General features: G+C 27.9%; 1 protein-coding gene across 1 annotated transcript in view; it reads left to right on the forward strand.

The window, feature by feature from the left end:
* The first annotated feature begins 9,230 nt into the window (after positions 1–9,230).
* Positions 9,231–17,588, forward strand: part of LOC107437666 (endonuclease/exonuclease/phosphatase family domain-containing protein 1) — a 30,717-nt gene continuing 22,359 nt past the window's right edge. Inside the window, exons 1-3 of the mRNA XM_043054281.3 lie at positions 9,231–9,549; positions 12,892–13,879; positions 16,019–16,070. Coding sequence (XP_042910215.3) covers positions 12,948–13,879; positions 16,019–16,070 — 984 coding nt within the window. The 5' untranslated portion in view covers positions 9,231–9,549; positions 12,892–12,947. The remainder of the gene's footprint in view (positions 9,550–12,891; positions 13,880–16,018; positions 16,071–17,588) is intronic.

Here is a 17,588-nt window from a genome sequence, read left to right on the forward strand (position 1 = left end):
ATTTACTTCGTAGTTATTTACCGTTTTTTTTAAAATTATTTTGACGTGACCGGAGCAGCTGGCGTCTCTGGTCAAGTGACGTTAAACCAATTACAAAATATCTGTAAATTTTAGTTTCTAGGTATTTACCGTTTTTTAATTTGTTTTGGCTTGTCCGGAGCAGTTGGCATCTCTGCATTAACCCTTTCGCGCCGACTGTCACAAATACGTGACAGCAAAAAACAGTATCAATCAGGGTAAGAAGATAAAACTGGTAATCAAAGTATTTCTTTAGCAGTTTATTTGTGGGCGGAGTTATAATTTTTTGATTTATTTAATTCACCATTACTTTGTTCAAAATAAAACTATTTAGTTATACTTTGAATTAACATGGATTATATATATGATTAAACTAACAATAATTAAAGTAAAAGCAAAGTAAGTCTGTCAAATTAGAAACGACTACATTTAAGTTACCGTTTTTTATTTAATTGCAACTTGATTCTGATTTTGTACGAATGCTTTTCTGAATCACCCGTCCCCAAGGGGTTAAACAATAAGGTTCAATTTATTAGCCAAAATTTATTTTTTCGTGCTCAAAAAAATTCATTAAATTCAACGCACAACGACTAACCAATACACATAATCAGGGCTAAACGTTTATATACATCAAGACAAACAAAAGAGTAAATAAAAACTGATAACAAGGAAATTTCATTTCTAGCATTTTTCGGAAAGGACAAAATATCCGTGACAACTAAAATTTTTTAATGGATGCAATACGTATATAGAGTTGCTACTTTCCTGAAAAAATGTTAATAGCACTGATAAGCTGATTGGCAAGAAGAGATTTACTGCAACCAAAAGCCATCTCTGATTGAAATGTTTCAACTACCAATAATTTCTCTATTCCGTTTCACTCACAGGCCTGATGCACACCTACCAATGTTTTCCCATCAACAAAACACGCCAAAAGTGATTTTAATGGATTCTCTTCAGAGCTCGTAGTAAAATAGCAAAGGAATATAAAAAATTAAACTTGTTAGCATTAGAATTCAGATAGCTCTCGCTGTAAGCTTCTGATTTTCTTTGGCATTTAGCCAAGTTGAACTTCTGATGATGTCAATGCAGGCTAATAATTTGATTATCTAGGGGAGAAATAAAAGTAGGAAGGAAAGAACCGGCGGGACTTTGAGTGACTTTTTATTTTTGAACAAAGGTAAACAAATAAACTAAGACTACTAGGTAGTTCAAAAGAAAAGTTTTTTTTCTTTTTTCTCAAAGAGAGCCTGCCTTAATTTTTTAGGCCTGTTTATACATAGGTTGTGAATTTTCAGCAAAATTTCAAAGAAAAAACGAGCTTTTGGCATATTTGGCTGGGCTTCGGAAATGTATGGCATTTCTTTACCTTATTTGCAGCTAATGTATTTATTAATAATAATTCACAATTAGATCATATTTTGAAACTTAAAAACAGGTAAATGTGTGCTGTTTTGTTTCTTCAAATAAAACTTGGAAAAAAGATCTGATATCTTTAACGTTTTATACGAAAATCTTTTTTTTTTATATGAAGCTAAAATAAAAAAAATCCATCTATTATGAGCTTCATATAGTACATTATAAGAATTTATTATATTTGTTTCTTTAAGATTAACATAGCGACCTTATTTTAACGATAGTGCTTAACTCATATTCCAAAATTCCATTAAATGTATTTTCAGCTGCGAATAAAGCTTTTATATTATTTTTTATCACTTATTTGAGGGCAAAAAAAATGTCAAAATATAGTTTGTCAATTTAAAATATTGTCTTTTTTGTGAAGCTATTTAATCTTGAGTACAGAAAAATCGAAAAATAAAAATTTGCAGATAGTAAATTTATCTTTCGCTTGATTTATTTATCAGCTGACACAGCGAAGAAAAATAAAAAGTGAACAAAGTTGCTACTTTTATTGAATACGTTGTTCCAAAAATCCATTAGAATGCAAATTTTATTGTTTTAGTATGATAAGAAGCTTACAAATTTCTATGCAATATTTGGATGGTATTTAGCATTATCAATTGTAATTTGTTTAGAAACTACAAAACCTAATGCTAGCATTTGAATAAGTATTATTTGCTTCAGTGGCACCGAGAATATAAATAATATTATGAAAAACAGTATTAATTTTCATTTAAATGTAAGCGAAACTATATAAGGAACAAGCGAATGAAAATATGGGTAATTGATAATGTATTTTCCAGGGCATAAACAGAGAAAACGAAAATAACCATAAAAAAACAGCATTATTCCGCCTTTTTTAGTAATGAAAAGGTTTTAACTGTTGGAAATAAATAAATACAACCAATAATGTTTAATCACTTATTAAACTACGTATCTTGTGTAATGAAAGTGAATTAAAGATTAATTTAGAATAATCATATAATTTATATAAATAGCTTTTAGCTACGAATTGAACAATTGTATACTATCACATACAAAGTAAGAATTATTTACTATATGCAAAACTTCCCCTATGCAACACCCCTTACAAAAAACTAAGATGTTTTTGAGGTTGACAGATGTAAAATAACACACATGTGGTAGAAAATAAAGTTATGTTTGGCACCAAAAATGACCGCATTAATAAACCTCAAAAGCAACTTTCCTAATCTAGTTGCTCTAAAGTAGATTTGCATCAACCTCAAAAGTAAATAAAAACTTCATACACCTTGGGAGGTAGATCTTTTAAGGTTGTTAAGGAATCATTAGCATTTAGTGGGGAGAAAAATGACTTTAAATCAAATTTATAAAACGAGGAATCGTACATTAAAGCATAAAAAAAACTACCGCTGGAAAAATTTTTCCTAAAAAGCATAGAAAGTTGGCAATCAGACATTTTCTTTTTTCTTTCTTTTTTTTTTTTTTTTTTTTTTTTTTTTTTTTTGGTTTCACATTTATTTTGACATAACTAATCCATCTTGTGTGAATTTCTTCTGAAACTATGTAGTGATAAGTAAAATAAGGCAAATAATTATTAACTCATCATTTTAATGTATCTATTACAAAATAGTATGGATATAATTTATTTTTGTTCCTACTCGCCACTAATTCTCACAAATATATCTCTTAGTCTCCTACACGGCCGAATGGAATAGCCCGCCAAACTCAGTGTGTAACGAGTGTAGGTAACGGGTTCGAATCCCACTGCTACCCTGGATGTATCTTCGTGCTGTCCTTCTCTATATTGTGCTATTTGTTCTTTTTTACAAAGGCTTTTAAACCTAAATTGAGAACACAAGCCCGCAAATATATGTTGTACAAATAAATAAATATATATCTTACTCATTTCATCTACTCAGCTCATCAATTATTACGTTTAATTGGTTATTACTATTTTAAGAACATGAATATCCATCGAAGAAAGGGAATGCATGTACTTAAAATCCGTTAAATCCGTGTCTTTTTCAATCCAAAGAATTGCCATTCCATTCGAAATCTCCCCTTTTATATCATGGCTTTCTGGAATGTTTTCCATTATTTCCATCGCCTGAGAAGAATTTCGGATATGTTTGAACGTCGGTCCAAACCATCTGGGCAGTTTTGCAGCACTTCTTCCATTCCAACATATTTTAGAGGTGGTTGTTTAAAAGGTTGAGATTCTTTATTATATTTTATTCGCGGAATATCTTCGTTTCAAACTAAATGTAGTTTTAAACGCAAAAATTCATTTTTATTTGTAAATTTAAATTTTGTTTAACTAAATTCAACAGACTATAGGAGCTTATAAGATAATATGAACGATTATTTTTGAATATTTTTTTGCTGAAAGGTAACAAAAAAAGGAGGAATTTTTTCAATAACAAAAGTAAACTTCCATGAAATTTTAATTAAAAAGAAAATTAAACTATAAATTGTGGTTTTCCAAAATATTGACAGACATTTTTTCTTCAATCAAGATAAATGAGTTTTTAGCGAAGCTTTTTTGGAAAAAAATAAAAAATATAAAATTTTATTTCTATGTTTCTTTTAAAGGAATTAACTACCACTTTATTATTAGAAAAATATTTATTAATTTTTAACATTTTTTTCCAACCAATTAATTTCGTAGATAGTAAGCTATCCAACAATGCACAAAGTGATAAAAACTCTTTATCACATTAATTATATAAGTATTAAATTGTAACTGCCATAGATAAGAGCTTGCAGTGTCTTAGCATGTATCATTCATTAATACTGTTATAATATAATTATAGTTACGAATGAATAATTAAGTTGAGAAACTGAAATCTATAAAAATAATTTTTTTTTATTTTTTAAAAACTTTTTAGTGCCCTCTTCAGTTAAAATAAAAGAAACTTTATTTTGTTAAACTGTTGAATTAGCATAACGCTAATATTAAGTTTGAAAACTGTTACATAATACAAGAACCGAAACACCAGTAGACATTTTTTTTTCTTCTCAGGCAAACGGAAATCTGAGAATTTCCTTTCCGATTCATATTTGCCAAGATAAATTGGCTGCCTGTTTCTTTGCCTTCTCGTGATATGAAAATTAGTTTTCTTATTAGTCACCCGTCTGTCACTCTTTTTTTTTTACATTATTTCTTTCACAAAGAAAGGAGTAATCGGCTGTCTCAATTTATCATAATTATTCACGTAATGACCTTAACTTGCTTCTCATGTACGAAATAGAGATCAGTCGAAATTAATTTTTAAAGCTAATTATAATCTTAGTAATAATATTTTAGCTGCCTATATGTACGGCCATTGAGAAAAAAGTTTCTCAGTGGTAGCAACATTATTACGTTTTGACGCATTGAATATTCAATTTAAAGTTTTAAAAAACTTCTTAATCTACCACGACAAATCAATAGTTAAAAAATATTTTGATATGATCTATATGTTAGCTCTTAAGTAGTTTAATTGTTAGAAAATATTTTCAACTTAAATTGTTACTTTGCAACCACTTTGTGAAATCTTTTAGACCGACCGTACAAGTTGGCAGGTATATAACTTTAAAACATTTATTTGGTTTTTCTTGTATTCAGGGGTGAAAGCGAGACGGAAAAGAGGAAAGGCTGGTAGTAAAACCATTTCAGTTATAGCTAGATTTGGGGAGGAGTTTACTTATTATTTTTTTTTAATTTTTCAACAATATCTACTTTATCTTGGAAAAGAAGCAGTTTTATATATATGCCAGAATTATAAAAGAACTCTTGATAGTTACAGATATTTCATTTTTTTCGAAAAAAATGCTGGAATGAAATGTTTTATGTACCAGGTTTTTCTCTTTTCCGTCTTGCTATATAAGGGCTTTCACCCATGCTTGTATTCACTCTTTTTAAAGTGATCAAATAAATGAAAATAATATTCCAAAAAAATCATTTCATGATAAAAGTTTAGCAGAGATGCCAACTGCTCCGGATACGCCAAAATAATTAAAAAAACGATAATTAACTACCAAGTAAATTTGACAATTATTTAACTATATTTGCTTGCTATTTAAAAGGTATAGCACGACATAATTACATACCCTCCAACTTATGAGGATTTTGAAAATAATTCTTTCTAGTGGTAGCGAACCAAAGTAAAAATTTTTAAAGCAAATGGATCTCTCATAAACCTTTTATCAGAACTTAAGAAGCTAGCCATATGGCCTGCACTTTTATAAGTAATAGTGGACAAGTTACGCTAAAATTAATTAATAAACTACGGAAATTCCGTAGCAGTTGGAGGGTATGTAATTACGATAAAGTTGTGAAAAATATAATCCTATGAATTATTTAGAAATAGTGGTGGATAAAAATCTACTAAATTGAATTCATTAAACTAAGAATCCCAATTAATTAACTACCACTTTAAAATACATATGTGCTGTCCGGAGTAAGTTGGCATCTCTGGTTTAGTGAATAAGAATCGTTGTAAATTGTAATCGTAATTGATTCGAATTAGATAAATTTTTTGGCATTGATACCTATAGTAAACGCAGTATCCTGTCAAAATGTAAAAAGTGTTGAAAATTTTATGTTTGAAGGTAACAATATATTTAAGTTTATTATTGGTTTTACATTTAAATATTATCACTTAAGCGATTCAAGTGTCATGGTAATTTATTTTAATTTATAACTAGCTTTGGTAGTTATAAATTAACCCTTTTTTAAGGCTCACCCATTTTTGAGTTTGCGGATTTCAATGCACAAATCCATAAACTTGTAATTTTGATTTCAACTCAAAAGAAAAGGGAACTTTTGGATCAAGCATTGGGTTGAGCTTAACATATTGCATGCTGGCAACTTTTAAAAAAAAAGAATGTATTAAAGCTGTTATAGACTAAAATTTTAATAACTTATATTTATATCTATTCATTATTTATTTAAAACTTTGGTTATTAAACAAAATGTCTGTGAAAAGGATAAATTTTTTTTTGAAAAACTAATAATAACTGGAATTTGTATTTTTACCGTCAAATTTTCAATTTCTGGAAACAAACCGAATTCGACAATTAAGAAATGTGTTTCTCTAATGACGATTCTTTTTCGTTTTTATTTTAACCTAAACCACAAAATTCAGATAAATTATTTATTTTTAGCTTAGGCATACACAAAAAAGAAATTTTTAACTAGGTTAATATACTGGTCTATAGATGCCTCTCCATACATGTGAATTCTACAGTTACCTGATTTTAAGACTATCGTTGATGAAACGATGAAAATAGTTATTTAATTCCTTACATTAAATGTTTTCCTAAACGATTAGGAGTTCTTTGGTTAATATGTTTATAATTGCTAATGAACTAATCTTTTTTACATCAGGGTTCCGCCAAAAGAAGGTTGAACATTTAGGATTTTGCACTCGGAAAAAAATTTAAAACGGCTACCAATACGGTTTATGGACTTCTCTTAATTCGTACACTTGGATAACAATCCCTAGCGAATAATTAATCTAAGAAATAAAATACCGTCCCTTCTCAAAATGACTTGAATTAATTAATGAAAAAATATTAAATGCTGACAACTTCTATTGTCTGAGCACTCTCATAAACTATGGCATTTCAAGGTTATTACCCTCTTGCCATTTGATAGCTACAGGAGTACTAATTAATATTCACACCGTGTCAAGATGCTTCATGGAGATATTTTTTGAAGAATAAATTACTATCCTTGAAGGAAGAATCACTTTCAGTGAAACTATATTACTTATCAGTCAATTATTCGAAAGTGACCTACTTATGACAGATTTCCAATACTCAATAGGCCATTTGAAGCAAATAGAGCATTCTCAGGAATCTTACTCCTTCGTTGCATCCAGTTAAATTAGATTTATGATTTATTTTTCAGTTTTCTTCCTTGATTTTCTTTTCATCGGTATGAAAATGAATTTGTTTGGCAAAGTGTTCCATGCTTTTTAATTTTCCAAATTTTAGATTTTATTAGTTTCTACAGATTGGTGGAGAAATTCTACCCTATAGAAAATTGGATAAGAGTTATTCATTAGAATACTATGCGAGAGAAATTGAATCAGAAAATGTTGATGAATTAAAAATTTAATTTCTATTTTAGTATAAGGGATAATTTAATCCTAAAAAAAATTATTTAATTCCATGACGAACAATTAGATTTGTTGCATTATTTTAAAACAAATTAACTGTGCACCTATGTGCGTCGTAGGGGCCCAATTTTTCAAAGGCGCGAAATTATATTACACAGTCACAATAGTTTTCTTGGTTTAACATATAAGAAAAAAAAAATTTTAATGTGCTAAATATCTGCAAAAAAGTTAATTATTTTTATCTCTTTTTTGTATCTAAGAAATTAAGGAACTTCCAAGAAATTTAAACCGATGATAATTCGCTAAAATTTCCGTTATTTTTCTGAAATATTGATGGGGACTTTTAGAGACTTCTGTTTATTGAGGGAGACATATACCCACCATTCTCCCTCCCCTGCTTATGTGTACCACTGAAACTTTCATTTAATTACACATTTTTAAATAAAAATTGAATTTTTAATTAAAATGTATTCGTAGTTAAAAAGACTTAAAAAAATTTTTTTTTTCAATTTTTAATAATTATTTGTGCTTTAATATTTTCAAAATAACCGGTCAAGAATTGCTACGGTTTTCGGAAGAATTTTTATTCAAACTTAATTTTGATTTAAACTGTTTTTTTTTCTTCAATTTTTAACTGAGTTTATATTGAAATTAATTTGAGTTTAATTTTAAATTTCTTTCGAAAAATTGGAGAAAAAAAAGTATTTTCTTTGATAATTTATTTTCTAAATAATAAATTTTTCTAAATATTTTATTTTTATTGCCACATTCGTCTCGATGCGTAATCATAGCTGCTAATTTGTACTGCCATTAAGAAATTATTTTCCAAGTGGTAGCAATATTAGCGTTTTAGTGTATTTAAATCTTAAGATTAAAGTTCAAAAAAATTTTAAACTACCACGAAGAATTAATAATTTAAAAAAATAGGTATATAAAATACTTTTCTTGGTGACTAAAGCTGATTGATGTCCTTAAAGTTTTATCTTCGGAAAATTCTTCCAAACTTGATTGATGTTTTATTACCACCACTTGGTAAATTTTTTTTCGACTATCGTACAAGTTGACAGTTATACGTATTAGATCTTTAAATATGATGCAATTGCATTTGTTACAAAAAATAATAGAGAGAAAATGAGATAACCTATTGCAAGCAGTTTAGATATTTGTTAAAGGAAATCACAATACTTGACATTTTCTGTACTACACTAAATTTACTAATTTTATTAAATTTTTCTCATACTTACTTTTCGGTCCATTTATTTCTGTTTTCTTCTAATTTATTGAACAATGAAAAATTTAAGTCATTTTAAAGCTACTTGGAAAATCAAATTTTATAAACAAATGACTAAAACATATCTAAATTTTACAAGCTTAAATTTGAAAATTTAACGTTAATAAGTAAGTATAATTATCGTTTACAATCGAATCTTCTGTATCATTTATATTTCAGATAATTTATATTTACCAAAAAAATAAGCAAAAATGAAAAGAGCTTTACTACCCTCTTTTAAATTAAGACCAGAAAAATAATTTAAAAAAAATAATTATTTCATTTTCACCAGCTTCCGAAAATGATGCGTTAATAACATAACCCATTTTTCCTCATACTTATCAAATCATCTCTTTTCCCTCGTAGTTTAATTTTCAGCTGCAAAATAGAATTCTACCGCTGCACAAGAGAATTCTACAAACTAATTATCACTTCCAACAGATGGCGCTGTTAAAACTAAGAGGTCATGGGAAGGGTTGGACTTGATTTAGTTTTCTTGTTTTAACTTTTTCATCCTAAAGAGAGGAGCGAGGCAGATAGTGATATATGACAACTAAAGAAACTGAGGTGGTAATGCTATGTGCAAGTGTCAGAATCTAGAAAAAGCGCTTCCATTGTTGCTTTTCGGATGTATTTAATTATATTTATTTTTCTACCGTTTGTGCCTTGCTTTCGCCTTTAATGATTACTAGCCAGTGCTTTTGTTAGAAATTTGTGAAATGGATCTAGTCAATGCTTCCTTTCTAGGTTACGGTGCTCTAGTACAATCAGGTAAAAAACACTGATTTATTATTGCTATCCTCAAGTGTGATTGTTTACTAATAAAACTATTTGCTGTGTGTATTTAGTTTCATTACAAACTTCTTTGTGTTGTAGTGTAGTTTACAGCCAAGACACATCTTATGTTTGAATCGCGTTAGTTTTTAAGTATAAACGTTAATTTGTGGATCATACCTAGGTAGAAAATTGGATCTATTATTTTCGGCAAATGTCAACTTTTATGTATATCTGAATCTGTATCATTTGATTTGTATATTGTTCTTATTATTTAATATCGTTTTTCTTTGACGATTGTCTTAACAAGTTTGTAATTAGAAATCATGGAAAAGTTCATTTAATAAATTGCTTTTTCTTAACCTGTGCGTATTTATTAGCAACCTTTTTAAAACTAAAAATAATTAAAAGATAGAATAAAATTAACTTTTTATTTATTAATATAGGTCAGTTTATGTTGCTTAAGGTTTATAAGTTTCCCTTATATTTATGTTTATTGGTGTTTTCTGTTGCTCCGCTAATCTGTATTTTTTAAAATTCAATTGTTTTCTTTTTTAAATGTAGAGTTTCTTTCAATCGAAATTGATTTGTCTGAAAATAATTTATTATTATAAAATTTATTTTGAGCATGATTTTTAGATTCGAAACTTTTTAAATTTTTTACATTAATTTTGCTGTTATGCTTTATCTTTACTTCTTAGTAGTAGTTCCCTCCCCCTTGTTTAATTTTTTTAAATTAACATAACCTATTTCTTATAATATCATTTGGGATTATTCCATATATGCTCTTCTAATTGCTCTATTTTTCTATGGTACATAAAACTATTTTGTATCAATTTAATGTAAGAACATTTCTTACTATTGATAAATATTAGCGGTAATTTTAATATAATTACGTATTTTACATTAACATAATATTCTTTTAATTTTTAGTATTTAATTTTAAATATTTTTCTAATGCTATTATTTTTTTGATTTCTGATTTTGGAAGATTGTTAACTGTTTTATTGTTAGTATTGTACATAGAGCTATGTACTGCTCTACCTATTATTTTGGTTTGAAGTGTTTTAACTAAATCCTAAACTACTATTTTCAAAACGTACTTCTAGAATATCAAAAAGAAAGATTATTGTAATTTTTTTTCTCCTCAATTGTAAATTATTTGATCCTTTAAGTAAACAAATCTTTTTTATGCTTACAATGTCAAGCTGATAAATTGGAGTTAAGTTGTATTGATAAAAGGAAAGTAGTTAATTTACTGGATTTCAAGTTACAAATCTAAGATTAAAAAGAGCAAGAGGGGAAGATTTTAAACTGAATGTGCAACTTCATTGTGTGTTTTCATTATTTCGGTTGATTCTGTCTAAGAGTCCAAAGCTTTTAAATTTCGAGGTTGTATTTTACTTTAATTAATGATGCACTTCTAATATTTCCAAAAAAAAAAATTTATTTAAATGGTTAAAAAAATAAAAAAATTCATTTGGTCACTTTTGACTGCATGACTTAAACAGATCAAAGTCTGGTTAATGTGAAAAGTTAACCTTTTAAATTTTCACAATATCATTATTTTACATATTTTCTGTTCCAATTAAACTCTGTTAATTAAAGTTTTGTTCCATAAAATTTTGATTTTATGCACAATTTTACACAAAAGTTCAAGTTTATTTTACATGCTCTCTTTAGAAACGTTGTGCAGTGTTTCCTTTATCATTGAACCTTAAAGATAAAATTTCAATTAGTTTTACCTGCTTAGTGAGTTTTAGGGTTCATACCATCAATGAAAATTTAGTGGTCTATTAGGACCACTTAGGTATTCATAAGTGGTCCAAAAACTCTTTATGGTAGTCAAACTGGAGAAAAAATTGACAATTTACAATTCCATAATTCATGTTATGATACACATCAAAAGTTATTAATTGCCATATATAACACTATTAGGTTAATTGAAGGTTAATATTTATTAAAATTAAGTGTAAAAAGGCTAAAATAATAATAATGTTAATAAATAGATTCCACATAGAGATTAGAATGCTGAAACCAAATAAATGAGGAAAACAGTTATACTAAGAACTGACAAAGTTCATTAAAAAATTAATTATCTAAAAATTGTAAAACTTTAAATAAAGTCAATTCTAAAAGAGCAAAAAATTTTATTTTATTGATGAACAATTGGGTATAATATAGCCTACGTCACAGGTTGTGTTGTTCCTACTAAATTTAACCCATGAACGGCATTTTCTGCGAGCCTAACTTCAAGCCACAAATAAACAAACGAAGTGTTCGATCGTTTAAATAGCTGCTCGCCAGATTTTATTGCATTATAAAGAAAAGTTATTGAAACTAAATACAACTAAATTAACAACAACTAAAACAAATAACAACAACTACTAATAACAATAACTAAATAAACAACAACTAAATTCCATTCGTTTAGCATTGCGTCATATGTTGTTCCTACTAAATCGAAGTAGTTGTGTTTTTTTCATATTATACCCAATTATATTGTAAGTACATGAATCCGAAGCACAGCACATGTAAATTTGAAATTTTACCTTTTAAATTAAAAAAATTCTCTGTTATTGTTTTAAATTTCACGCATTTGAAATTCCATGCCACATGTTAAAGTAATGCAATATTTTTTTTTTTATGCGATGGAAAGAAAATTTATTTTTCGTTTCTATTTTGTAAATTCCAAATGTATTTCAAAGTGGCAAATTTGACACCTAGGCATGATTCCAAACATTTAGCAACTGTTGTCACCCTACTGGCGTGAACCTTAGTGATTTTTCATTATTTGGTAAACAAGGGCAATAAATTTTCAATTAGAATTCCACTATCAGTGAAATATTTAAAGCTGCCGAGTAAATTTCATCTTCTGAAATGTTGAATTTTAAATTAAAATATATACGCTTGGATTATCCTGCTTTAATCCAGAAGCACAAGGCAATGTTTTAAAATCAAGCAACAGCATTTTCTTCTATTTAGAACAAAAAATGCTTATTCACTTGCCTTCACTTATGAAACCATTGTTTCAGGAAACATTGAATCCTTATTTTTTGATTCTTTATTATTATTGTATTTAATATGTTTCGATTTTTATGCTTCTATATTCATTTATGGTTCTAATCAACAAAGAGTTCTTCAATTTACATTTGATAGCATTTAAAAACATTTTCGTGAAAGTAGAATAGTGCAACAAGCAAAAATTTTAGTTCAGCTAATGTTTCTAGAAATACAATTTCCTGCCCTGTAGTAGACTTATTGAAATTATATAGACATTTAATTTTACATCTGATTCATATGTTAGTTACTAATATAATTTTTTCCTCTCTAATTTAGGGTGTACAATGCATCCACTGTTTTCTACCACATAACTTGGTTTGTGGGACGTGATCATGGGACAGTGTGTTAGTGTGCCTGAGAAAAAATTAACCCTCATGCGTGAAGGATCTACTAAGAGGTTTTACCGTTCGAAGAATGGTAACCTAAGTGCAACATTCCATGTTTTGGATTCTGATTTAAGGTGGGATCTTCTAAACATTAATAGTGCCACAGAAGAACAGCTAATGACTCTACCGGGTATTAATCGGGTTACCGCTGAAAATATAATTGAATATCGCCAAAGGATAGGCGGTTTCAAAAAAGTGGAGGACTTAGCTTTAGTGTCGGGTGTAGGCGCTACTAAATTAGAACAATTTAGAACTGAGATCTGTGTCAACAGAAGACGAGGTAATGGAAGCTATAATTCATCGTTAACTCAATCTTTGGAGTCCTTATCAGTTATTGACAATTCAGTTCGTGCCACCCCATCAAAAATCGTGAATGTAAATACAGCCAATGTCTTTCAATTGATGAGCGTGTGCCGTATGACTCAGGAGATGGCTGCAAACATAGTTCACTATCGGGAACGTAAAGGACCTTTTAAATCTGTAGATGATCTTTCAAAAGTAAAAGGTCTTCCTCCTGATAGGTTATCTGTTGTAAAAATCTATCTCACTGTAGATTCTTCTGTAAATAGCTCATCTTCTAATCATAACAAAATTCCTCAGAATTGTGTCTATGGTAGACGTCTTATAGGACATCGTAGAACAAATTCAGCCCCTAGTGGGTTGGAGAAGTCACGTTCCTGTGATCCTAGTACAAAGGACTTTTATGAACTAGTCTCTTCTCTTGTCACAAGGCCACCCTGCAGTGATGCCTTGAATTCTAGTTATTTAGATAGACCTGTTTTAAGGTTGGGTTCTTGGAATTTACAGGATTTTGCTGTTCAAAAAGCCAGAAATCCTGGTGTTCAAGAGGTTATTTGTCGGTCTATCTTAGAAAATGGGTAAGATTGTTTTTCGCTTGTTCCTTTATTTTTTATTTTGCTTGCTATTTTTCACTCTTCTGATGTTGAAGTTTTTATTTCATTTTGGAAAATAACTGTATCTGTGCATGTGCCTAAATGATTTACCAGTTATGCAACAATCAGGCAAAATAAAAAAATCTTGAAAAAGAGAAAGCTCGAAATGATTGTTATTGCTTGTTTTCTAGAGTTTTATATCTTTTATTAGTTGTCATGTTTCATACACAAAAAAAACTGTGTAAAGTTTGTAAAATTAAATTGTAGTGCAATTTTTTTTATTAAATTAAGAATGTGTTGTTTTTAATGTAATAATGATATTCATCAAGAATATTAATATGTGTAATTCTTTTCTCGTTTCTCTTTTATTTTTAGAGAAATTACTTATTTGCTCTATTCTAGGATTTCGTCATGATTTGAAATGGTTGCATTTACTTGTGAAAGTATTCTAGAAACTAAATTATTTTTGATTGTGATTGGGGGATATTTCTGTATCATGATCTGCCTTGTCAACTGTAATGGCCAAGGCACCAACTTTATTTTAAGTGAAAATTTAAAAAAAAGAAAGAAAACAAAAACATGCATAAGGTTTGCTTGGGGGTGATGATTGCACAAGACAATCATAATCAGCGACAATTTCTTTCCTCACAAAATAATAGGAATTACGTATAGATAGGCCACTTTCTTTTTATCTTCTTATATTTTAGTTTTTTTAACAAATTTCTTGCAATACTTTTCTTTTACTTCTTATTTGTAATCAGAAATAATATAAAAAATGAAGTTCTTTTTCACTAAAGAAAAGAAAATCATATTACTAGATTAAATTTTTGTTAATTTCTTTTAGAACTAGTAATTAAAAAGAGTAATCAGCTTTTTTTTTTTTTACTTTCACTAAATAATATCTGTATTTTAAGCTTATAAGTTTCTTACATTACAAATTCCTGTAATTCAAAAAGAAAAATTTAAGTATTCTAAATATTTAACAATCAATTTTTTCCATTATATAGTCACATATCCTTATAGTCCATGAAAATAATTATTTGTTCAATTTAAGATTCAGCTGTTATGTTTTTAAATTATCCTATTAATGAATATTTGTTCTTTTTTTAATTTGAAATATGAATAGTGAAACTATAATCCTTCATTTTCAAAATTATTAAATAATGAAGTAAAAGTATTTTTAAACTATTTTTTACCTACTTATAGAATAATATATATTCAAATAGAGTTTTATTATTAAGAAAATAATTTTTATACATAATGTGAATGCTTCATTGTTCTATTGATTTATCATTAAATGAATTACAAAGCTTAATTTGAAATATTTATCTCAACCAAATAACAGCTGCTAAACTAATATTGTTATGTGAATGTTACTAGTACCTTATTCTAATTAAATCTATAAAATATTCCAATTACCAATAAATAGGAGGAAATTCCCAATAGGAGTGTTCCAAGTATTGTTTGTTTCTCAATGTAAGATGATAAACATATTTAGCATGCATTTGTACTTATTGTTATACTATTACGCATTGATCCCACAGGTCACCTACCTGTTAGTGTTTTTAAACGTGTCCAAACATTTTATTGCAAATCATTCCAATACACATCGCATAACTGTCAAATCATGCTCTGTAATGTGGTTCTTTGTTTCAGCTTTATCTTTAAGAGTTAATTAAAATCTTTTCCTCTTTAGCTTTATATTTCAATATAATTTAACTATAATTTTTAGAGGAAAAATTTTTAATTTTCTTTTATAGCAATTTCTTTTTTTTTATTTTTAGTATATTTAAGTATAGTGATCCCAGAGTTAATCTATCTGTTGGTGTTTTGAAAAATATCCAAATATATTATTGCAAAATGCTAGAGCACTCAGTGTGTAATTGTCAAATCATATTGTATAATTTTGATTTTTGTTTCAACTTTATCTTCAAGAGTAGGTAAAAAGCTTATTCTCTTAACTTACAGTTAAATTATATTTGAATATAATTTAACTGTAATTTATGTAAGAAAAATTTTCATTTTATTTATAGAGATTTATATATATGCTATTTATGTGCACTTAGTTTTTGTATGCATTTTAAGTAAATATTTCTAATTACTGTTTTGAAATCTTTTTATCAGGATCAATCTGTTGGCTGTTCAAGAAGTTGCATCTCGAGAAGCTTTATCTTTGGTAAAAAATTTTAATTTTTATAATTGCATTCTTTTAAAAAAAATTTAAATTTTAATTAACTGTGCTGCTCTTATAGAATTTAATTGTGTAAATTCAATTCTAAATTACTTTTTAGCCTCATATCAAAAGCTTGAAGCAATATAATAAGCTACACTTTTTCTAAGGAGATATTTTTTATAGATAACAATTTCTGAGTATTGTTTCCATGTCGGTTCCAGAATTTCTATTAGTAGATAAATAACAGCACAATACTCTGAAACATTTTATGGATTATATGGAAGTATTTGTGTTTTTCACAATACATACTCTAACATAAACAATTAAAAAATCTGATTTATCTTAAATTACTTCTAACTTTTCATATAATGCCCTTTATGTTTTAGTAGTGAAATTTCTGTTGTGTCTTATAACCAGTTAATGATGTAGCACGATGTTAGTTTAACAAAACTAACTTTTAAATTGCAGTACAGAACCCGTTATCCGGAAATCAGAAAACCGGAAAACCAAAAAACCAGAACGAAATTCGATAAATTTTCCCGCCATTTTTTAAACAAAATTTTTTTTTCCTCATAAGATTTTAGGATTTTTCTTTCTTTTTTGAAAGATGTTCACCTTACCATCATTTTGGAAATAATCATTAGTGTATTACTTCATCGTTTTTTCTTCTTTTTAAGATTATTTCCCAAAAAAAATTTTTTTTTAGTTGGGTTTAACTATAAAAAAACGGCTTTTTGTAGCGATTCAGAAAACCGGAAAAATCAGTTATCCGGAATAGTGATGGTCCCGATCGTTCCGGATAATCGGTTCCCTACTGTATTTGAAAAAATTGTCTTAAAAGAACTACTCTATTTAGAATTGATTATTGTAGGCTTTTGGTAAGTTATGTAGTCTATGTTATAAACAACTCTAATGTTACAAAAAATTGGTGGTATTCTATAAACATTCTTAGATTTTTTAACGTTCTTAACTTTCAATCTCTATTCTCCAATTTTTTTTTTTCAATTTGCATGTTATTTTGAAGTATTGCTCTCTTAATACCATTAGTGTTAATTGTTTTACTTCGTTAAATCTGAATTACTAAATCTCCTTGCTTAAATAGTTAAAAAGAAATTTTTTTTTTATAAATCCATTTAATGTATGGATCGATCCAAACTGCAAGCACTGGATAATGAATACAATGTATTTTTTATGAATTTAATTATGTTGCAGTTGTATTTTTTATTTTGAAACATGTTCTAAAAATATTTGTTTGTAAATTATAAATGTATGTAAAAGATTACCTTTATTATTCTGTGTACAGAATTCTTTTAATTTCTTTGCACGAGGAGTCAATTTTTATCTATACATATATGCATGTGTGGATATATGTTACTGTAAATTATCGAAACTGGTGGTTGCTGACTTCTACCGATGAATGTTGATAGTCACATAGTCGCTTTGGTAAATGTCGGACATATATACTAAGTCTAAATAAGTGTCACTGCCCGGTATACCCTACATTGAAGTTCTTTTAAAGTT

The sequence above is a fragment of the Parasteatoda tepidariorum genome, chromosome 4 (genome assembly GCF_982258835.1).
Source record: "Parasteatoda tepidariorum strain Cologne lab strain chromosome 4, Ptep-v5.0, whole genome shotgun sequence".
Classification (NCBI taxonomy): Eukaryota; Metazoa; Arthropoda; class Arachnida; order Araneae; family Theridiidae; genus Parasteatoda; species Parasteatoda tepidariorum.